This window comes from Oncorhynchus kisutch, linkage group LG17 (assembly GCF_002021735.2).
Source record: "Oncorhynchus kisutch isolate 150728-3 linkage group LG17, Okis_V2, whole genome shotgun sequence".
NCBI classification, from domain to species: domain Eukaryota; kingdom Metazoa; phylum Chordata; class Actinopteri; order Salmoniformes; family Salmonidae; genus Oncorhynchus; species Oncorhynchus kisutch.
In genome coordinates this window covers 9,236,711-9,261,970 of record NC_034190.2, presented here as the reverse complement: position 1 = coordinate 9,261,970, position 25,260 = coordinate 9,236,711, and the positions used below count along the sequence as shown (strand labels likewise).

At 41.8% G+C, this 25,260-nt stretch overlaps 1 protein-coding gene across 1 annotated transcript in view; it reads left to right on the top strand.

Annotated features, from left to right (window-relative positions):
• The first annotated feature begins 11,463 nt into the window (after window positions 1-11,463).
• Window positions 11,464-25,260, top strand: part of LOC116354492 (transmembrane protein 170B-like) — a 28,426-nt gene continuing 14,629 nt past the window's right edge. The window contains exon 1 of the mRNA XM_031794964.1: window positions 11,464-11,906. Coding sequence (XP_031650824.1) covers window positions 11,747-11,906 — 160 coding nt within the window. The 5' untranslated portion in view covers window positions 11,464-11,746. The remainder of the gene's footprint in view (window positions 11,907-25,260) is intronic.

Genomic DNA, 25,260 nt, shown 5'->3' with positions numbered 1-25,260 from the left:
ATATATTAGTCATTTGTATATATGTGTCCATTGTATATATGTGTTACTATTCATGTTGCTATTCATTATGTTACTATTCACTATGTTACTATTCATGTTACTATTCATTATGTTACTATTCATGTTGCTATTCATTATGTTACTATTCACTATGTTACTATTCATGTTGCTATTCACTATGTTACTATTCATGTTGCTATTCACTATGTTACTTTTCATGTTACTATTCATGTTACTATTCACTATGTTACTATTCATGTTACTATTCATGTTACTATTCACTATGTTACTATTCATGTTACTGTTCATGTTACTATTCATGTTACTATTCATGTTACTATTCACTATGTTACTATTCACTATGTTACTATTCATGTTACTATTCACTATGTTACTATTCACTATGTTACTATTCATGTTACTATTCATGTTACTATTCATGTTACTATTCACTATGTTACTATTCATGTTACTATTCACTATGTTACTATTCACTATGTTACTATTCACTATGCTACTATTCACTATGTTACTATTCACTATGTTACTATTCACTATGTTACTATTCATGTTACTATTCACTATGTTACTATTCATGTTACTATTCACTATGTTACTATTCACTATGTTACTATTCACTATGTTACTGTTCATGTTACTATTCACTATGTTACTGTTCATGTTACTATTCACTATGTTACTGTTCATGTTACTATTCACTATGTTACTATTCACTATGTTACTGTTCATGTTACTATTCACTATGTTACTATTCATGTTACTGTTCATGTTACTATTCACTATGTTACTGTTCATGTTACTATTCACTATGTTACTATTCATGTTACTATTCACTATGTTACTATTCATGTTACTATTCACTATGTTACTATTCACTATGTTACTATTCACTATGTTACTATTCACTATGTTACTATTCACTATGTTACTATTCACTATGTTACTGTTCATGTTACTATTCACTATGTTACTATTCATGTTACTATTCACTATGTTACTATTCATGTTACTATTCACTATGTTACTATTCACTATGTTACTATTCACTATGTTACTATTCACTATGTTACTATTCACTATGTTACTATTCATGTTACTGTTCATGTTACTATTCACTATGTTACTATTCATATTACTATTCACTATGTTACTATTCACTATGTTACTATTCACTATGTTACTATTCACTATGTTACTATTCATATTACTATTCACTATGTTACTATTCACTATGTTACTATTCACTATGTTACTATTCATGTTACTGTTCATATTACTATTCACTATGTTACTATTCATGTTACTATTCATGTTACTATTCACTATGTTACTATTCATATTACTATTCACTATGTTACTATTCATGTTACTATTCATGTTACTGTTCATATTACTATTTACTATGTTACTATTCATGTTACTATTCACTATGTTACTATTCACTATGTTACTATTCACTATGTTACTATTCACTATGTTACTATTCATGTTACTATTCATATTACTATTCACTATGTTACTATTCATATTACTATTCACTATGTTACTATTCATGTTACTGTTCACTATGTTACTATTCATGTTACTATTCATGTTACTATTCACTATGTTACTATTCATGTTACTATTCACTATGTTACTATTCTCTATGAGGAGGGGGTACAGGTAGTTATTGTGTGCTGAGTCCCTTTTGAACTGGGTAAGTAAGTTTACAAAGGTGGGAGGGACAAGGGCTGTTCTACTCTACATCATGTGGCCTATTGTGCTACGGCACTGTCCTGTGTAGTTTCATAGTCCCGTACTGTATTTTGGCGCTATAGGTGGCCTGTTGTGCTATGGCACTGTCCTGTGTAGTGTCATAGTCCTGTATGTTGGCGCTATAGGTGGCCTGTTGTGCTACGGCACTGTCCTGTGTAGTGTCATAGTCCTGTATGTTGGCGCTATAGGTGGCCTGTTGTGCTACGGCACTGTCCTGTATAGTTGCATAGTCCCGTACTGTATGTTGGCGCTATAGGTGGCCTGTTGTGCTACGGCACTGTCCTGTATAGTTGCATAGTCTCGTACTGTATGTTGGCGCTATAGGTGGCCTGTTGTGCTACGGCACTGTCCTGTGTAGTTGCATAGTCCCGTACTGTATGTTGGCGCTATAGGTGGCCTGTTGTGCTACGGCACTGTCCTGTATAGTTGCATAGTCCCGTACTGTATGTTGACGCTATAGGTGGCCTGTTGTGCTACGGCACTGTCCTGTGTAGTTGCATAGTCCCGTACTGTATGTTGGCGCTATAGGTGGCCTGTTGTGCTACGGCACTGTCCTGTGTAGTTGCATAGTCCCGTACTGTATGTTGGCGCTATAGGTGGCCTGTTGTGCTACGGCACTGTCCTGTATAGTTGCATAGTCCCGTACTGTATGTTGGCGCTATAGGTGGCCTGTTGTGCTACGGCACTGTCCTGTATAGTTGCATAGTCCCGTACTGTATGTTGGCGCTATAGGTGGCCTGTTGTGAATAGAGAAAGGGCCTGAAATGACTATGGCTTCATAGAAAAGACATCCGAGTCCCAACCGGCCTGAAATGACTATGGCTCTATAGAAAGACATCCGAGTCCCAACCGGCCTGAAATGACTATGGCTCTATAGAATAACATCCGAGTCCCAACCGGCCTGAAATGACTATGGCTCTATAGAATAACATCCGAGTCCCAACCGGCCTGAAATGACTATGGCTTCATAGAAAAGACATCCGAGTCCCAACCGGCCTGAAATGACTATGGCTCTATAGAATAACATCCGAGTCCCAACCGGCCTGAAATGACTATGGCTCTATAGAAAAGACATCCGAGTCCCAACCGGCCTGAAATGACTATGGCTTCATAGAATAACATCCGAGTCCCAACCGGCCTGAAATGACTATGGCTCTATAGAATAACATCCGAGTCCCAACCGGCCTGAAATGACTATGGCTCTATAGAATGACATCCGAGTCCCAACCGGCCTGAAATGACTATGGCTCCATAGAATGACATCCGAGTCCCAACCGGCCTGAAATGACTATGGCTTCATAGAAAAGACATCCGAGTCCCAACCGGCCTGAAATTACTATGGCTTCATAGAAAATACATCAGAGTCCCAACCTGCCTGAAATTACTATGGCTTCATAGAAAAGACATCAGAGTCCCAACCGGCCTGAAATTACTATGGCTTCATAGAAAATACATCAGAGTCCCAACCTGCCTGAAATTACTATGGCTTCATAGAATAACATCCGAGTCCCAACCGGCCTGAAATTACTATGGCTTCATAGAAAATACATCAGAGTCCCAACCGGCCTGAAATTACTATGGCTTCATAGAATAACATCCGAGTCCCAACCGGCCTGAAATTACTATGGCTTCATAGAAAATACATCAGAGTCCCAACCTGCCTGAAATGACTATGGCTTCATAGAAAATACATCAGAGTCCCAACCGGCCTGAAATTACTATGGCTTCATAGAATAACATCCGAGTCCCAACCGGCCTGAAATGACTATGGCTCCATAGAATGACATCCGAGTCCCAACCGGCCTGAAATGACTATGGCTTCATAGAAAAGACATCAGAGTTCCAACCGGCCTGAAATTACTATGGCTTCATAGAAAAGACATCAGAGTTCCAACCGGCCTGAAATTACTATGGCTTCATAGAATGACATCAGAGTTCCAACCTGCAGAGCCTTTGTTTAGTCTGACGGTCCAACTGGTGCCAACTTATAGAGTGATTCACTCAGCCTTAATGTTTTCGTGCATTCAGACATACACTGTAAGAGCCTACTGAGTCTAAATATTAGGACGTCTCACAGACATTATTTCATAGGTACAGTATGTACACACCCACATACTTTACTGTACAAACAGAGCCTATGCGTTCATAGCAGACCTACCTACACATTCACATAAAGAGTAGAGGTGTACTATGAAATGTCTGTGTACTACAAAGTACACACTTTACATAAAAAGTTTGTGCTATGACAGTGTGTACTAGGAAATCCACTCATCTACAGACACAGGAAACTCCACTTTGTGGGGGATTTTTTGTCAAAGACAGGAAGTGATCTCTGACAAGAATCTATAGAATCTCTCTGATCTTATCAGTGAAGAGGCATCATCTACTAGAGTAGCCATAGAGACCAATGAGCTGATTGTGTCCAGACAGACAGTAAAGTGACTCTGTTCCTGCATCCTAAATACTGTGAGATTAAGAAGTTAAACGTGGTCACACATACTTGACTATTTCATGCACTACTTTTGACCAATGGGTTTAGTCTATGTGGCACCTGGCGGAATCTGCAGTACATCCTTCTAGCGCACTGTAGACCTGATAAGTGTCACGCCCTGACCTTAGAGAGCCTTTTAATGTCTCTATTTGTTTTGGTCAGGGTGTGATTTGGGGTGGGCATTCTATGTTGTTTTCTATGATTTTGTGTTTCTATGTTTTGAGGGCCTCCAGTCCGGAGCCTCCTGCGACGTCCTTCAGTCCGGAGCCCGCAACGAGGGTGCCCAGTCCAGGGCCCGCAACGAGGGTGCCCAGTCCGGGGCCCGCAACGAGGGTGCCCAGTCCGAGGCCCACAACGAGGGTGCCCAGTCCGGGGCCCGCAACGAGGGTGCCCAGTCCGGGGCACACAACGAGGGTGCCCAGTCCGGGGCACGCAACGAACGTGCCCAGTCCGGGGGCGGCGGCGGTGCTTTGATGCACTGACCGACTGCCTCAGTTCTACTTTGATGCACTGTTCACTGTGTCACCGACTGTCTCAGTTCTGCTTTGATGCACTGTTCACTGACCGACTGCCTCAGTTCTACTTTGATGCACTGTTCACTGACCGACTGTCTCAGTTCTGCTTTGATGCACTGTTCCCTGACCGACTGTCTCAGTTCTGCTTTGATGCACTGTTCACTGTGTCACCGACTGTCTCAGTTCTGCTTTGATGCACTGTTCACTGACCGACTGTCTCAGTTCTGCTTTGATGCACTGTTCACTGTGTCACCGACTGTCTCAGTTCTACTTTGATGCACTGTTCACTGTGTCACCGACTGTCTCAGTTCTACTTTGATGCACTGTTCACTGACCGACTGTCTCAGTTCTGCTTTGATGCACTGTTCACTGACCGACTGTCTCAGTTCTGCTTTGATGCACTGTTCACTGACCGACTGTCTCAGTTCTGCTTTGATGCACTGTTCACTGACCGACTGTCTCAGTTCTGCTTTGATGTTTTTGGCATCTATGCATCATTGATCTGTATTGTTGATGGTAGCTAACATAGAGGCTGTGAGGCTCTTGACTGGTCTTGTCCTGTAATTTAGATGTTATCTGTTCGCAATTGAGAGAAACATAATATCACATCTAAGGGTATTCAATGGTTCAGTGTCATTTTCTCTAAGCACCACCTGCGTTAAAATGATACAGTCCACTAACTCACATAGAAATCTTTTATTTTCTACACGAACTTTACTGACATGATAGTGGCTTCGTCCCAAATTGCACCCTACTCCCTATGTATGCTCTGGTGAAAAGTAGTGCACTATATAGGGAATAGGGTGCCATTTGAGATGCTGCTAGTGTCTGTATACACTGCAACTCATGTGGGACGCTGTGTCCTCCTCCTGAATCTGCCTTACCCCAGATCCTAGACGCTGATAGGCCGGATACGAGTTACGACTGGATGACTTTGCCTTGGGCTAGACGGGCTTATTTCGGGAGGATTGAGCCAAAAGGTGGAAACTTTCATGTTTCTGGGAAGTCCTGCCTCTAGCTGGTTTACAATCCCCACATACCTTTAGCCTGGGGCTCCACTCCTTCCTCCTACCACCAATCCCCTTTTTTGTAGGTCTAGCTAGTCTAAATGAAACTGAGTGCCTGCCTCTGTTTTGGGTTTACTAAGTGAACCATTAAATTATATTACATCAGATGAAATGAAACCTAGGCTGTTAAAATGAATTCTCACTGATATGTGTGCCATATCAGTCCATTATCATAAAACAATTTGGATAGTAAAGTAATTCAATTTCGATCTTAAATGGCAGAGGCATAAAGAATGCGATGACCCGTATTCCTTTGACACTGATTGTGATCGACTTTTCAAGGTAATGCCTCCTTGTAAAAATCTCACGTGAACAATTCCCCCAATGATAGACTGACACACGTTGGGACATGAAAAACCTCTCTGTACTCAGATCATTAATTCTATCTGATGCATGCCATACTCTCAGGGTCCTAGCACAACAAGCATAGGACCTACGGCTTTGTTTCCTTTCATTGGGGACATCAGAATTGGGGACATTCATTGGGGACATCTGAAGCTGGACCTGGGAGTGGAATTAAGGTTCCACACAGTGGATGGATGGTGTCAGCGATGGGGGACTCTTTTTTTGATGTGAGCCCTCACACAGGAACTGAATCCCGCTAATCATACACACATGCAGTATTCCACCAGCCACTGTCACTGAGCTGATCAACTTATCCACTTTACTGGCGTTTATCTGCCTTATCATTACATATAGGACAGCACATCATAGGTGGTCTTCCCACAGGGTTTTCCCAGTGGATTGCAAGGAGGAACCATTCGTAATCACATTTAAACCAACAGGAAATACACGCCTGTAATGAAGAAACATGTACTGTACCTGTCTAAAACAGAGCCATAGATGTATATTAGATGAAGGGTTTTGATAGAGTGGTGGGGGGGACAAATAAGGGGGGGGGGGGGGGATAAAGGGCAGGTCATGTGATTTTCCCAATGCATTCTGGGTCATCCTGGGGCCTAGAGTCTTTGTCAGTGGCAGGTGTGGGTACAGATTCAAGCCAAGCGCTGGCTTTTCTGGAGCAGGTGTTTATTTTCATACAGGAGCCAAAGAGAGTTCAGGTGGTACAGATCTGATTTGCTCCCTCGGTAAGACATAAAGTAGATCACCACATCAAACACTGTTCAATCTCGACCTGGGATTTAGAGTGGGGAACTCATGGACAGCTGCCTTTGGAAATCATCAAAGGTAAGCAGCAGCGTCACATGGCTAGGGAGCCTGCTGTAGCTGGCTAGCTGGCCGTTCTCCACACAAAAGAAACTCCTGACTGAAAGAACTCTGTTTTGCCTTTTCTTTGTGTCCTCTTAGTCTAGTCCCAGGTCTTTTTTTGTTCTGTCTAGGGATTTCCTTTTAAACAATCACCACAGAAGTTGGCAAGACACAACAAAAAGATCTAGGACCAGGCGAGAGTGGCATCATGTCCTCCTTCCCCCCCGTCACATGAAACAATCAACCAGTTCAATGTGTTGCTTGTTATACCTTTCAATCGATTGATCAGGAAAACAAATTAAAATGAGTGTACAGTAGGGGTACGTCTTGCTTTGATAGAGGAAAGGAGCATCTTGGCTCTGAGTCCCAAATTACACCCTATTTCTGCATAGTGCACTACTTTTGACCAGAGTCCTGTGGGACCTGGTCGAAAGTAGGGCACTATATAGGGAATAGGGTGCCATTTGGGACACAGTTGTTGACTCATCCTCTTCAGAAGGTTGGTTCCAGTTAAGGTAACGTCCTGTGACAGGGATCCTAACCAGATGAAGCCTCTGCCGATGACTCACCTGTACAAAGGCCATCTGCCTGGAGTGAAAGAAGGGAGAGAGAGAGAGAGAGAGAGAGAGAGAGAGAGAGAGAGAGAGAGAGAGAGAGAGAGAGAGAGAGAGGAGAGAGAGAAAAGAGAGAGAGAGAGGAGAGAGAGAGAGAGAGACCATATATGAATAGGTGAGTGAAAGTGTTTTGGGGCAATGTCTCACCTTGCAGATTCAATTACACAGGAAAAACAAAGGGATTCACAATGGAAGAGATCAAAGAGACTTCATATAAAAGTGTCCAGAATGCAGGTCTGTACAGCACCCGAGGCTGTGACTTTTCAGGTTGGACCACAATCCCTGTTTCAGAACTAATCACACCGGATAATTTTTAAACGGGAAAGCTCCCTCTTAATCCTTTACAGTGGATAGATGTATTATATTATACATCTATTTATTTATTTATTACTCAATGTGAACTAAAATTGTTCAGTGTTCCTAGTTAATGAGAATGTAATGAGAATGTTGCATTGTTGTATAAGCCTACAGTATTTGTTATTGATGTGCTGCAATATCCACAAACAAATAAAGACAGCAAAAATAAAGTGTCTAAATGTTTCTTCTAACCTCTTGGTGGAGTCACACAAAAAGCATAAAAGCAAGAATGGGATTGAATTGAAAGACTGTGGAAAAGTACAGCAGGGACATACAGGAACACTGGAGTAGGTGTCCACCTGGTGGCCAAATATGTCAACAACAGAAGCTTGCAATTCATCGACAAGGCAAGGGTTCTTTTTCAAAATGAACGTTTTACATTTTAATCTGGCAGTTGGCCTTTAGGTCGTGACTCATTAAATGTTTCCCTGACATATTTCTATATGACATTTGTTTTTGTATTCAGCCATGGCTTCGTTAAATCCCATTTTCTAAACAAGAACATGGGCTGGTCATATTTGATATGCAAATTATCTTACAGATAAAAAAAAATTCAATCACAAAAACAGAGATGAATTCTTCTGATCAACTTTATAATAATGAAGATGATGAATATTCAATTTTATGATCAACATTGTTAAACCAGGCAAGCACTACAAAGAACCAGTGCATTTGATTTGGACATTTCACAGAGATCATATTAGATCACATGACTGATATCCATTGACGTTTTCACACCGTACAGAGATAGTTGGGTATCATAGGTATGCAGGCAGACCGGTGGGAACGAGTCAAAGAGCTCTTTCATCCCACTAACCTAAACTGCCCAGAGGGTGGGTATGGCTTTACCCCTCTGAATGGCCATCTCTTCATCTACAGACAGTCACACCCCCGCATTACACTATCTAGTCTACACCCCACTTCAATTTACCTTACACAGGACCTTCCAATTCAGTTGACCTAAACACAGGACCTTCCAATTCAGTTGACCTAAACACAGGACCTTCCAATTCAGTTGACCTAAACACAGGACCTTCCAATTCAGTTGACCTAAACACAGGACCTTCCAATTCAGTTGACCTAAACACAGGACCTTCCAATTCAGTTGACCTAAACACAGGACCCTCCATTTCAGTTGACCTAAAGACGGGACCCTCCATTTCAGTTGACCTAAACACAGGACCTTCCAATTCAGTTGACCTAAACACAGGACCCTCCGTTTCAGTTGACCTAAACACAAGACCCTCCATTTCAGTTGACCTAAACACAGGATCCTCCATTTCAGTTGACCTAAACACAGGACCCTCCATTTCAGTTGACCTAAACACAGGACCCTGCATTTCAGTTGACCTAAACACAGGACCCTCCATTTCAGTTGACTTAAACACAGGATCCCTCCATTTCAGTTGACAGGTGGGATGGAGTAAAGACTTCCCTTCACTCCCAGTCATCTACCACAGTTGAATTCCTCACAAGTTGTTATGGAAGTCAGATACACACTGCAATCCAATGCTTATCTATTTCAATACCTTATATCACAGACCAGAACAATAGGGTTTCCTGTGATTCTTTATACCATCCTCCATTGTCTGTGAGACAGTGGATGTTGGTGCCCTTTAAGATGAGGGAGGATGATTCCTCTCTCTCTCTCTCTCTCTCTTGTTTTTTTCTCTCTCGTTCTCCTCTCTTTTCTCTCTCTGTCTCTCATCTTTCTCTCCTCTTTTCTCTCTCTGTTTGACTTTCCTCTCTTTCTGTCTCCTCTCTCCTCTCACTTTCACTCTCTCTTCCCCCCTCTCTCTCTGTCTCTGTTTCTCTTCTCTCTTTCTCTCTCTATCTCTGTCTCTTTCTGTCTTTGTCTCTCTCTCTCTTTCACAACCACCAGACTATGAAATTGAAGTACAGTCTAAATGATGTTGTACTTAAATTAGCATTTCTTTGCCGTGTTTAATGTGTTGATGCTGAATCATTCAAATTAAAGTTATACTGTGTCATTGGTCTAGTTCTATAGATGTTTGTTCTTACAAACAAACCCCCCACAGAAATGTAAACCATTTTCCTCTGGTAATGAATGTAGACATAGTTATCAAAGATAACATAGAAAGAAAAGAACATACATTTTACATTGCTGCATTATGCATTATGCATTCAATATATGTTGAATAAGCCATTAAAAATCCCAAAATGTTTATAGATTACATATAAAAATATACAGTACCAGTCAAAGGTTTGGACACACCGACTCATTCAAGGGTTTTTCTCTATTTGGACTATTATCTACATTGTAGAATAATAGTGAAGACATCAACACTATAAAATAACACATATGGAATCAGGAAGTAACCAAAAAAGTGTTATGTAAATATATTTTACATTTTACATTCTTCAAAGTAGCCACCCTTTGCCTTGATGACAGCTTTGCACACTCTTGGCATTCTCTCAACCAGCTTCATGAGGTAATCACCTGGAATGCATTTCAATTAACAGGTGTGCCTTGTTACAAGTTCATTTATGGAATTTCTTTCCTTCTTAATGCGTTTGTGCCAATCAGTTGTATTGTGACAAGGTAGGGGTGTTATACAGAAGACAGCCCTATTTGGTAAAAGACCAAGTCCATATTATGGCAAGAACAGTTCAAATAAGAAAAGAGAAACGAATAAATGCTTCTCAGAGTTCAAGTAACAGACACATCTCAACATCAACTGTTCAGAGGAGATCGTGAATCTGTGAATAATCTAAGTTATTTCATGTTTATTAGTGATACAGTGAAAAGTCTCACCACCATCCTGATGTGAAATACAAAACATGCTACGCATGGATCTAATTCCTAAAATGTAATGTTGAAAGGACCACATAGTGGGAAGAGCTCTATAGCTTTGCTCTCGTTCCTTATCGTGCTGTTCAGGTCCCTGATAAATAAACAAATAACAAGTCGAGTTGAAGCTTTCAGACTTCTCATCTGCCTTGAAAGCAGAAATCATTGTTTCTGGAATGTTAGCTTATACATTTCTCTCCGATAAATTCCCGAACGATGATCTTAATATTGACTCAGATGATGATAATAGAGAATAAGATCTGCTGAATGTGATATCTCTTATTGATATTACCAGGCGCCACTTTTATCAGGCGTTTTAGGATTGACTCAACTGGGAGCAAATCAGCACCATGGACAGTACCGGCAACGATGAGACGTCACAGACAACGCCCTGCAATACAAAAACGCATCATTCTTTTCATAGTAAATATATGCAGGATACTACAGCCAATAGTCCTCTCACTGATTTTCACAATTTTACCGCTCAATTACGCGCACATGTGCCACATGATTACGCACGTTTTCAGTGTAAACACTACTGTACTGATTACTCATCTTCTGTTTACCATTCATAAAGGGCTACAATATCATAACGGTAACTCGTAGGTTTAGCGTACACTCCACTTTAACCGGTGACGGCCCCTTTAAGGGTTATGTAGAGAGACTGACTGATGTAGGACCACACCTCCGTGTGCGCTATGTTCTCTCGCGCTGCCATCCCATCCTCATCATGGCCTCCAAAAATCCGCCGCTGCGTCCGAGAATGAGCACGAGAAGACTAGCCGTTGGCCCTTTCCTTCCCCGCGCGGAAATGAACAACGTCAAGCCGAAACAGAGGCACCGGTAGAGGTGTGCGCGCCGGGGGATAAAGCCTCCGAGCTCATGCCACCCCGGTCTCCTCGATGTCTTCGTCAAAAGCCACGTACAGCCATTTGACAAAGAGGGGTGCGAACCCCGGCCGCGGCGGCGACAGAAACATGAACAGGGATTTTTCTGTCAATCTATCAGTGCAGCAAGTGCTGAGCCTCTGGGTACAAGGCACGACGCTGCAACATTTCACAGGTAGGCTATGTCACATTATTACTGTACAGTGTACAGCCATGTCGTACACTTGGCATCGTTTCAAACGTTGTGTGTAGAGTCTGGCTCGCTTCACCCAATTACCAGTGGTGTAGGCTACACACATGTAGTGCTGTAACCCATATCTACTAACCTACTGTAGGCTACGGACATGTAGTGCTGTAGCCCATATCTACTAACCTACTGTAGGCTACACACATGTAGTGCTGTAGCCCATATCTACTAACCTACTGTAGGCTACGGACATCAGGGCGACATGGACAGCTGTGCGCGTCCATTTGTAAAGGGAGAGCATCCACAGCACGAAATATCTACCGGGAACTGGTAACTGACCAGAGGTGTTTCTCCCCATCTTAGCTACTGTTATATCAATATGTTTTGACCATGACAGTTTACAATCCAGGGTTACTCCAAGCAGTTTAGTCACCTCAACTTGCTAAATTATCACATTATTCATTACAAGATTTAGGGTTTAATGAATGATTTGTTCCAAATACAATGCTTTTAGTTTAGAAATATTTAGAACTAACTTATTCCTTGCCACCCATTCTGAAACTAACTGCAGCTCTTTGTTGAGTGTTGCAGTCATTTCAGTCGCTGTAGTAGCTGACATGTATAGTGTTGAGTCATACACATACATAGACACACTGGCCTTACTCAAAGCCATTGGCATGTCGTTAGTAAAGATTGAAAAAGTAAGGAGCCTAGACAGCTGCCCTGGGGAATTCCTGCTTCTAACTTGATTATGTTGGAGAGGCTTCCATTAAAGAACACACTCTGTTTTCTGTTAGACAGGTAACTCTTTATCCAAAACATAGCAGGGAATGTAAAGCCATAACACATACGTTTTTCCAGCAACAGACTATGATCGATGGGGCGGCAGGTAGCCTAGTGGTTAGAGTGTTGGACTAGTAACTGTAAAGGTTGCAAAATAGAATCCTCGAGCTGACAAGGTAAAAATCTGTTGTTTTGCCCCTGAACAGGCAGTTAACCCACTGTTCCTAGGCTGTCGTTGAAAATAAGAATTTGTTCTTAACTGACTTTCTTAGTTACATAAAGGTAAGCAAATCAATAATTACAAAAGCTGCACTGAAGTCTATCAAAACAGCCCCAACAATATTTTTATGTCAGCCAATCATCAGTCATTTATGTGAGTGCTGTGCTTGTTGAATGTCCTTCCCTATATGCGTGCTGAAAATCTGTTGTCAATTTGTTTACTATTAATATTGTTTCTGTCCAAAGACCATTTTTCCCCAAAGTTTACAAAGAGTTGGTAACAGGCTGATTGTTCGGCTATTTGAGCCAGTAAAGGAGGCTTTACTATTCTTAGGTAGTTGTCTGGGATGTTCTAGAGAGATATGGTTCATCCATATGTGGGTAATGAAGACCTAGTTGTTGTATCCTGTCTATTCTACACAGTGCACAGCAGTGTTAACTTCTAAATTACTTTGAGTTTTTCTTGAACGGAAAACAGTCATGATATTGAGAAGCAACACAGTCTAGAAGAGTGTGTGACAGTGTCACAGATTATGACTAAACGGCTGGCTATAAGTAGTCATTACAATTAGGCCTACTTCGCTCTCTGCCTGCCTTTCTGCCTGCCTTTCTGCCTGCCTTTCTGCCTGTCTGTCTCGCTCTCTCCTCTTTCTCTCTCTCCTCTCTCTCTGCCTCCCCTTACTCTATTTCTGCCTCCCCCCTCGCTACCTCTCTCTCAAATTAGGCTTTTACATAATGAAATATGATATAATTTTGTTAGTGCTTTGGTCATTGTATTCAGGGTATTTATTTTGAATGAGGGTGGACAATGGGGGTGGAATGGGGATGGACAACCTCTCCCTCAATGTGATCAAGACAAAGGAGATGATTGTGGACTACGGGAAAAGGAGGACCGAGCACTCCCCCATTCTCATCGATGGGGCTGCAGTGGAGCAGGTTGTGAGCTTCAAGTTCCTTGGTGTCCACATCACCAACAAACTAACATGGTCCAAGCACACCATGACAGTCGTGCAGCGGGCACGACAAAACCTATTCTCCCTCAGCAGACTGAAAAGATTTGGCATGAGTCCTCAGATCCTCAAAAAGTTCTGCAGCTGCACTATCGAGAGCATCCTGACTGGTTGCATCACTGCCTGGTATGGCAACTGCTCGGCCTCCGACCGCAAGGCACTACAGAGTAGAGGTCGACCGATTTATGATTTTTCAACGCCGATACCGATACTGATTATTGGAGGACCAAAAAAAGCCGATACCAATGCTGATTATTGGAGGACCCCAAAAAAACGATACCGATTAATTGGCCGATTTTTAAATATATATTTGTAATAATGACAATTACAACAATACTGAATAAACAATGAACACTTTTATTTTAATTTAATATAATACATAAATAAAATCTATTTAGTCTCAAATAAATAATGAAACCTGTTCAATTTGGTTTAAATAATTCAAAAACACAGTGTTGGAGAGGAAAGTAAAAGTGCAATATGTGCCATGTAAAAAAAGCTGATGTTTAAGTTCCTTGCTCAGAACATATGAAAGCTGGTGGTTCATTATTCCCAGTTCTTCAATATTTCCAGGTAAGAAGTTTTAGGTTGTAGTTATTATAGGAATTATGACGCGTCGACTATTTGTCTCTGTACCATTACTATTTAATATACACTGTACCTTCGACTATTGGATGTTCTTATAGGCACTTTAGTATTGCCAGCCTAATCTCAGGAGTTGATAGGCTTGAAGTCATAAACAGCGCTGTGCTTCAAGCATTACTCAGAGCTGCTGGCAAATGCAGGAAAGTGCTGTTTGAATGAATGCTTACAAGCCTGCTGCTGCCTACCACCGCTCAGTCAGACTGCTTTATCAAATCATAGACTTAATTATAACATAACACAAATCAATCAAATCAAATATCAAATATCAAATCATAGACTCCATTCTACTATAATAAACACATAAACACTTTAAGGTCTAATCCAGAAACGAGTATTTAGAAAACAAAATGTTTATTCTTTCAGTGAAATACGAAACCGTTCCGTATTTTATCGAATGTGTGGCAACCTAAATATTGCTGTTACATTGCGCAACCTTCAATGTTATGTCATAATTATGTAAAATTCTAACGAGCCAGGCGGCCCAAACTGTTGCATATACCCTGACTCTGCTTGCACTGAACGCAAGACACAATTTCCCTAGTTCATATTGCCTGCTAACATGAATTTCTTTAAAAAAAATGTACTTCTGTTAAGAAAAGCAATGCGCTTTTGTTAAATCATCACCCGTTTGGCGAAGTTGAAGTAGGCTGTGATTCGATGATACATTAACAGGCACCACATTGATTATATGCAACGCAGGACAAGCTAGTGTACCTAGTAATATCATCAAACATATGTAGTTAACTAGTGATTATGTGAAGATTGATAGTTTTTTATAAGATGAGTTGTTTCATGCTAGCTAGCAATTTACCTTGGCTCCTTGCAAGGTCCTTTTGACGCTGCACCCGCGTAACAGGTGGTCAGCCTGCCACGCAGTTTCCTCGTGGATTGCAATGTAATCGTCCATAATCGGAGTTAAAAAAGGCCGATTACCGATTTGTTATGAAAACCCGACCTCTACTACAGAGTGTAGTGCGAACGGCCCAGTACATCACTGGGGCCAAGCTTCCTGCCATCCAGGACCTCTATACCAGGCAGTGTCAGAGGAAAGCCCTGAACATTTTCAAAGAGTCCAGCCACCCTAGTCATAAACTGTTCTTTGCTACCGCACGGCAAGCGGAACCGGAGCCCTAAATCTAGATCCAAGAGGCTTCTAAACAGCTTCTACCCCCAAGCCATAAGACCCCTGAACATCTAATCAAATGGCTACCCAGACTATTCACCCCCCCCCTCCCCTCCCCTCTCCACACCCCTGCCACTCTCTGTTGTAATCTATGCATAGTCACTTTAATTAACTCGACCTACACTATAACTACCTCAACTAACCGGTGCCCCTGCACATTGACTCTGTACCGGCACCCCCTGCACATTGACTCTGTACCGGCACCCCCTGCACATTGACTCTGTACCGGCACCCCCTGCACATTGACTCTGTACCGGCACCCCCCTGCACATTGACTCTGTACCGGCACCCCCTGCACATTGACTCTGTACCGGCACCCCCCTGCACATTGACTCTGTACCGGCACCCCCCTGCACATTGACTCTGTACCGGCTCCCCCCTGCACATTGACTCTGTACCGGCACCCCCCTGCACATTGACTCTGTACCGGCACCCCCCTGCACATTGACTCTGTACCGGCACCCTCCTGCACATTGACTCTGTACCGGCACCCCCCTGCACATTGACTCTGTACCGGCACCCCCTGCACATTGACTCTGTACCGGCACCCCCCTGCACATTGACTCTGTACCGGCACCCCCTGCACATTGACTCTGTACCGGCACCCCCCTGCACATTGACTCTGTACCGGCACCCCCTGCACATTGACTCTGTACCGGCACCCCCCTGCACATTGACTCTGTACCGGCTCCCCCTGCACATTGACTCTGTACCGGCACCCCCCTGCACATTGACTCTGTACCGGCTCCCCCTGCACATTGACTCTGTACCGGCTCCCCCTGCACATTGACTCTGTACCGGCTCCCCCTGCACATTGACTCTGTACCAGCTCCCCCTGCATATATTGTTATTTTTTACTGCTCCTCTTTAATTACTTGATACTTAAATCTCTTATTCTTATCCATATTTTTTTAAACTGCACATTTGGTTAGGGGCTCGTAAGTAAGCATTTAACTGTAAGGTCTACACCTGTTGTATTCAGCATTTAACTGTAATGTCTACTACACCTGTTGTATTCAGCATTTCACTGTAAGCTCTAATACACCTGTTGTATTCAGCATTTCACTGTAAGCTCTAATACACCTGTTGTATTCAGCATTTCACTGTAAGGTCTACTACACCTGTTGTATTCAGCATTTCACTGTAAGGTCTACTACACCTGTTGTATTCAGCATTTCACTGTAAGGTCTACTACACCTGTTGTATTCAGCATTTCACTGTAAGGTCTACTACACCTGTTGTATTCAGCATTTCACTGTAAGGTCTACTACACCTGTTGTATTCAGCATTTCACTGTAAGGTCTACTACACCTGTTGTATTCAGCATTTCACTGTAAGGTCTACTACACCTGTTGTATTCAGCATTTCACTGTAAGGTCTACTACACCTGTTGTATTCAGCATTTCACTGTAAGGTCTACTACACCTGTTGTATTCAGCATTTCACTGTAAGGTCTACTACAGCTGTTGTATTCAGCATTTCACTGTAAGGTCTACTACACCTGTTGTATTCAGCATTTCACTGTAAGGTCTACTACACCTGTTGTATTCAGCATTTCACTGTAAGGTCTACTACACCTGTTGTATTCAGCATTTCACTGTAAGGTCTACTACACCTGTTGTATTCAGCATTTCACTGTAAGGTCTACTACACCTGTTGTATTCGACGTATGTGACTAATACAATTTGATTTGATTTGAAATGCCTAAATTTTGAGAGATTACAATAGGCCTAACCTAAGAATGAACGGGGCAGTGAAACAACACGCAGTACAACGTCAAAACAAGATCTCTCAAGATCTCTCGTGACTGAAATTCATTTTTTTGCCATGCAAAGAGGAAGATAGACATATATAGGCATCATGGCTGCCATGGAGATTTATGAGAGCAAGCTCAAGCAGACTTCCTGCTGAGGAACAGGAAGTAAAGACCAGACCTGGCCTGCATCTCATGGCTCCCTGTTACCTTCATATTGCACTGCTTTTGAAAGGATGCCACAGGTGGCCATAATCACGCTGACTCGGCAGGGAAGTGACTCGCATGCACACATCTATGGTTAATCACGCTGATTCGGCAGGGAAGTGACTCGCATGCACACATCTATGGTTAATCACGCTGACTCGGCACGGAAGTGACTCGCATGCACACATCTATGGTTAATCACGCTGACTCGGCAGGGAAGTGACTCGCATGCACCCATCTATGGTTAATCAAGCTAACTCGGCAGGGAAGTGACTCGCATGCACACATCTATGGTTAATCACGCTGACTCGGCAGGGAAGTGACTCGCATGCACCCATCTATGGTTAATCACGCTAACTCGGCAGGGAAGTGACTCGCATGCACAAGTATTGCAGAAGTAAAGTTGCTGTAGTGAGGGAACCGAGGAGTGACACCCAGTTTCACATCCCTGGTCAGATGAGAAACAAGATGATGAAGCTTAGAGAAATTCTGAATATAGACTCCTCATGTTATGATAGACATCTCCTTAATACTAGTAGTGTCGCCCACAGACAGACTCTAGTACTTTAACAAATTAGATTCTGTGTCCTACCAGCAATTTCACTTCCCATTTTCTTCTCTATTCTCAACAAAGCACAAAAAACATGCATTCTTCTATTTTTTCCATTTTAAAATGTTGAAAAGACTGCGTCCAGCAAATTGAAATGCTCTGATTGACAAGGTTATTGATGACACTGTTTAAAAGCACATTGAATGTTTGTCAATTCTCAGTTATCCTTTGTGTTCTCATTTTATCATGCTAGCTCCCTTGTTCACATGTTATTACATGCTATTACAGTGCTGACAACTTTGATGCTTCTGACAGTACTGCATCTTGTCGTAACGTGACTACAGTATCATTAAATGTGAAGACTGTTATATTATCAAATCAATTCTCTATGTGTAATTATTCTTACGTGATTAAACTTATCATGTAAACTTTAATTAACTAGGAAGTCGGGGAAGCACGGGACAATGTTTAAAGAGTCTCTATTTCCCAAATGAACTCAGATATTTTCATATCTTACAGTCTTCTATTAATGTATTTTTACCTCATCAGTGTCTTATATTAATGTATTATTACCTCATCAGTCTCATTCCTGAATGTCACAAACCCTTGGATATCTGCACGAAGCCTAGTCATGATTCAGCGATATACAAATTGGCTTAATTTTTTATTTACTAACCAACTATAATCAATTCCAGAATTACATAAACAAACACACACACACACACACACACACACACACACACACACACAGTAGGTCATACATTGGTTACTAACATGACACAAAGAAACTGATATGACAGCTTGGTAGACAAAGGAAAGGGGTGGGGACAGTTCAAGAGCGGGAAACTCAGAGTGGACACATGTACATACAGTTGACTACGCTCATGGAAATGCTAACTCTCTGAACATGCACAGTCTCTCATTCGAAAATACATTGCAATTTACATATTTACGAGTGTATGCCTTTGTTGTTTCTCTCTGTGGTCGTTGATCCATCTGCTGGATAGTTAGTCTACAGAAAGTCTCTGGTTTGTCTGGTTCGTTTCTGGTTAGTCCTCAAAGTCTTTCGTAGTTGTAGCTTGTTATAATGGATACGTCATAGTACCTTTCGGTCGTTCGAACGGATGCGTTTACCAGACTAAAGTATTTAAACAGCCGCAAACTGAATAATTGGTCTTTAGTTTGTAGATTTCACAACCATTTCAGTGTGGGGTTGATCCCCATGTTCTCTGGTCTTGTCCTTCGGTAGAGTTGTAGTTTAAACCATTTAGCAACATCCGGCTCACGTCTTAGTCTTCTTGGTCTATAGAGTGGTAGCCATCTCTGCGTTCTCTTGACTAAATGTACATTTTGTCATGTGTCCTTTTATTAACTCTGTGGAAAGGGGGCATTCCATGACGTTTGGTTATAATGTCTGTGCTCACGGGATGCAGACCCCATCATTGAGAAGTGTATACAACTAAAGAAACAGTAATGTGTTGTCTCCAGTCCTTCATGAGGTCACCAAATGAAACAAACTCAACATGTCTGTTCCCTTAATTGCCCATGGACCACTCCAACTGTTTGGAATACAGAAATACTGTTCAATTATTCAACTTTTTGATGTCAGAGTTTGGCCAAGTGTCTCTGTGTTCCAAAGTCACATTCCAATCTGAATACTACAGAGCCCAGAAGCAGAGTATTTTATGACAGCCATAAAACTGTGGAGGGTAAGGGGGCCCCGGGCAGTCATAACAATCTCTACTATACTCTCATACAGCACAGTCTTTCATATCTGACTAGCCTATAGCAGGGGTGGTATTACTCTGGGATTCCTCTCTCTCCTCCTCTCTCCCCACAAAGCAGGAGATAGGACTATAGCAGTGGGTGAACCCAGCTCCCCTGTAGCCCTCTCGCTCTGTTCTCCTCTATCCCGTTTAGCTCTGTCGCATCTGTCCCTCGGGGCCCCCATATAGCTACAGCTGCCTGGCTGGCTGTGCCTTTTGTAATCAAGGCTCACCGCTTATCAGTGGAATGGGAACATAATTCCTTTCCCGGCAACACGGATCCATAATTAACCATTTATTAAACATTTTATAAAGTGTGTGTTTACCATGTATTAATTAATAATTACTCCCTCATTAATAAACCATTTACTAATCATTAATAAAGTATTTTTGCGATCTCTAATCAAAAGTGAGTGCTATTTGTACTTTCTAAGTGTTGAGTGACCGGTGTAATTTGCTACAACAAGGTGGGTATGCCATTGGTAGACATTCCAGCAGTACCTAGTGATAAAACCAACACACAACACAGGATGTTTAAGGAACTAAATATACATGTCTGAATAACTAGCTTACTAACATTACACATGTGGGAGTTATGTTTAATACATGGTGAGCAAACGGTTTATAAATGCCCTATAGATGGTTTATAAATGCCCTATAGACGGTTTATAAATGCCCTATAGACGGTTTATAAATGCCCTATAGACGGTTTATAAATGCCCTATAGACGGTTTATAAATGCCCTATAGACGGTTTTATAAATGCCCTATAGACGGTTTATAAATGCCCTATAGACGGTTTATAAATGCCCTATAGACGGTTTATAAATGCCCTATAGACGGTTTATAAATGCCCTATAGACGGTTTATAAATGCCCTATAGACGGTTTTATAAATGCCCTATAGACGGTTTTATAAATGCCCTATAGACGGTTTTATAAATGCCCTATAGACGGTTTATAAATGCCCTATAGACGGTTTATAAATGCCCTATAGACGGTTTATAAATGCCCTATAGACGGTTTATAAATGCCCTATAGACGGTTTATAAATGCCCTATAGACGGTTTATAAATGCCCTATAGACGGTTTTATAAATGGCCTATAGACGGTTTTATAAATGCCCTATAGACGGTTTTATAAATGCCCTATAGACGGTTTTATAAATGCCCTATAGACGGTTTTATAAATGCCCTATAGACGGTTTTATAAATGCCCTATAGACGGTTTTATAAATGCCCTATAGACGGTTTTATAAATGCCCTATAGACGGTTTATAAATGCCCTATAGACGGTTTATAAATGCCCTATAGACGGTTTATAAATGCCCTATAGACGGTTTATAAATGCCTTATAGACGGTTTATAAATGCCTTATAAACGGTTTATAAATGCCCTATAGACGGTTTTTATAAATGCCTTATAAACAATAAAAGTGTTCCCCCATTCTGTTTAATGCTTGTGTTGACATGCAAGGCCAGCCGGGACCCACCACATGTTGTAAAAACTGCTGACAGGGGCCCACAGGTCCCTGGTAGGGGATTAGTGGTGTAACGCACATTAATAATCCTACATTCTGCTGACATGGGCGGGGGGGGGGGTGCATGCCTGAAGATGACACAGCACTTGTACTACTACAGACAACCTTGACAACCCCTCGTAGCCACACACACACGCACGCACACACGCGCTCACGCGCTCACACACACACATTCCCATGCAGAGAGTGGTGCTGCTAAGGATCTGTGTCCCAGTGGCGTGACAGAGCAGCGGTGTGTGGTTGGCCAGCAGATGCTCAGCTAGCGCCATCCTGTGGACTGTGGAATCCTAACGGAGTTGGCTGGCTCTCTGGGCCTGGTATGGCCCTTCTCTCTCCTCTCTATCCTTCCATCTCTCTCTCTTTCTGCATCTCTCTCTTTCTGCGTCTCTATCTTTCTCCCTACCTGTCTCTCTCTCTCCCTTTCTACTCCTCTCTACCTCTCCTTCTTTCTCTCTCTCTCTCTCTCTCTCTCTCTCTCTCTCGCTCTCTCTCTCTGCCTCTCCTGTCTCTTTCTATCTCTTTCTCTTTCTTTCTTTCTTTCTTTGACTCTCTGCCTCTGCCTCTCTCTCTAGATCACTCCCTCTCTTTACAGTATCCTGTCCCTGTCTTCCTATGCTGGCCTGCCTCTCCAGTCTGGCCCCACTCCTCTCAATCCATCTCTCTCTCTATACCTCTTTATTTCTCTCTCTCTACCTCTCTCTACATCTCTCTACCTTTCTCATTAAACATTACACTCACAACAGTTTAAACAGATAAATATAGGTTGTATTTACAATGTTATTTGTGCTCCACTGGTTTCCCCTTTCATATGGGAGACTATCAATGTTTGATATGTGGGTCTGTGTGATCTGTGGGAAATATGTATCTCAAATGTGGTCATAAATTTGGCAGGAGGTCAGGAAGTGTAGCTCAGTTTCCACCTCATTTTGTGGGCAGCGTGCATATAGATAGTCTTCTCTCTCTTCACTCCTGCCTATGGGGGCCTTTCTCAATAGCAAGGCTGTGCTCACTGAGTCTGTACATAGTCAAGGATTTTCTTAATTTTGGGTCAGTCACAGTGGTCAGGTATTCTGCCAATGTGTATTCTATGTTTAGGGCCAGACAGCATTTCAGTTTGCTCTGTTTTTTGGTTGATTCTTGTGGTCATAAATTTGGTAGGAGGTCAGGAAGTGTAGCTCAGTTTCCACCTCATTTTGTGGGCAGCGTGCATATAGATAGTCTTCTCTCTCATAACCTGTTGGGGATGATGCGAATTTTTGCAGCTTTTTGTAAAAAATCGCGCAACATTTCAACGTCCTGCTACTCATGCCAGGAATATAGTATATGCATATGATAAGTATGTGTGTATAGAAAACACTCTGAAGTCTATAAAACTGGTTAAATCGTGTCTGTGGCTATAACAGAACGTGTTTAGGAGTAAAAATCCCAGGGAAAACTGTTCTCCAAAAACAAAACAAAAATATTCATCCGCCAGTCAATGTATTGTCTAAGGCGACAGACAAAACACGAGGTCCCCATTACAATGCCTACAGCTTCCACACGATGTCGCCAGTACTGGCATTTTTTGGCTGCTTTATCCTTGGTTAGATGACGTATAGGCACTTCCTTTCTTGAGGCTCACCGCAGGATGTTATGGAAGTGAAAACATGGAGTATGATTTCAAGACTTGCTGCTATCGAATACAGATCGCCCCGTGATCAATTTGATAGATTATTAACATTTATTAATACCTAAAGTTGGTTTAGAAAAGTAGTTTGAAGTGATTTGTAAAAGTTTATAGGCAACTTTTGTAATTTTAAAAAGTGACGTTGCGTCTTGTAAAGTGGAATTTTCCTGGATCAGACAGGCCTTCATGAAATGACATTTTGGGTATACAATGACGGATTTAATCGGGAAAAAGACCCAATTGTGATGTTTATGGGACATATAGGAGTGCCAACAGAGAAGCTCGTCAAAGGTAATGAATGTTTTATATTTTATTTCTGCGTTTTGTGTAGCGCCGGCTACCGCAAAATCTGTTGTTTAGGTGACGTTCTGGTATTTTCGGGGGTGCATGCTATCAGATAATAGCTTCTCATGCTTTCGCCGAAAAGCATTTGACAAATCTGACTTGGTGGCTAGATTCACAACGAGTGTAGCTTTAATTCAGTACCTTGCATGTGTGTTTTAATGAAAGTTTGAGTTTGATTGATGTTCCTGCACTGGGATTAGATTCTGCATCATCCCTAACAGGTTTTAACTCCTGTCTATGGGGGCCTTTCTCAATAGCAAGGCTGTGCTCACTGAGTCTGTACATAGTCAAGGATTTTCTTAATTTTGGGTCAGTCACAGTGGTCAGGTATTCTGCCAATGTGTATTCTATGTTTAGGGCCAGACAGCATTTTAGTTTGCTCTGTTTTTTGGTTGATTCTTTCCTGTGTTCCAAATAGTTCTCTTTTTTTTCTCATAATTTGGCTGAGGCTAAATGTGTTTCTGTCCTGGGGCTCTGTGGGGTCTGGTTGTGTTTGTGAACAGAGCCCCAAACTAGATGGCTGAGGGGACTCTTCTCTCGGTTCATCCTTCACAACCATAGAGGGCAATGGGTTCAATAACAGATCCTAATGGGGATGTTGAGTTTTATGTTTCTTTTGATGGCGAAGAAGTCCCTTCTTGCCTTGTCTCTCATATCGTTCACAGCCTTGTGGAAGTTACCTGTGGTGTTAATATTTAAGCTAAGTTAGTTATAATTTGTTGTGTTCACTAGGGCAACAGCATCTAGATATAATTTGTATTATTTGTCTTGACTACTGGACCATTTTTGGAACACCATTATTTATGTCTTACTGAGATTTACTGTCAGGGCCCAGGTCTGACAGAATCTGTGCAGAAGATCTAGGTGCTGCTGTAGGCCCTCCTTGGTTGTGGACAGAAGCACCAGATCATCATCAAATTGACTTCAGATTCTAGTAGGTTGAGGACGGGTGCTGCAGACTGTTCTGCTGCCCTCGCCAATTCATTGATATATATGTTGAAGAGGGTGGGGCTCAAGCTGCATCCCTGTCTCACCCCATGGCCATGTGGAAAGAAATGTGTGTGATTTTTGCCAATTTTTAACTGTACACTTGTTGTTTTTGTACATTGATTTTATAATGTCATATGTTTTTCCCCCCAATACCACTTTCCAACAATATGTATAGCAGACCCTCTTGCCAAATTGAGTCAAAAGCTTTATTGAAATCAACAAAGCATGAGAGGACTTTGCTTTTGTTTTGTTTGTTTTTCAGTAAGGGTGTGCAGGGTGTGTACATGGTGTGTCGTATGGTATTTTGGTCATTTGACATTTGCTCAGGACACTGTTTTCACTGAGGAAATGTTGGAGTCTGCTGTTGATACTGCAGAGGATTGCTGCTCACACATATTCCATAGTAATCAAATTTGTCTCCACTTTTGTGGATTGGGGTGATCAGGCTAAGGATAATGTTAGAGTTTAAGAAGAGCCCATTTGAATTTGTCGTCTGTATATTTGATCATTTAATTTAGTATACCATCAATACTACAGGTCGACCGATTATGATTTTTCAACACCGATACCGATTATTGGAGGACCAAAAAAACAGCCGATACCGATTATTGGAGGACCAAAAAACAGCCGATACCGATTAATCTGCTGATTTGTATTTATTTATAATAATGACAATTACAACAATTCT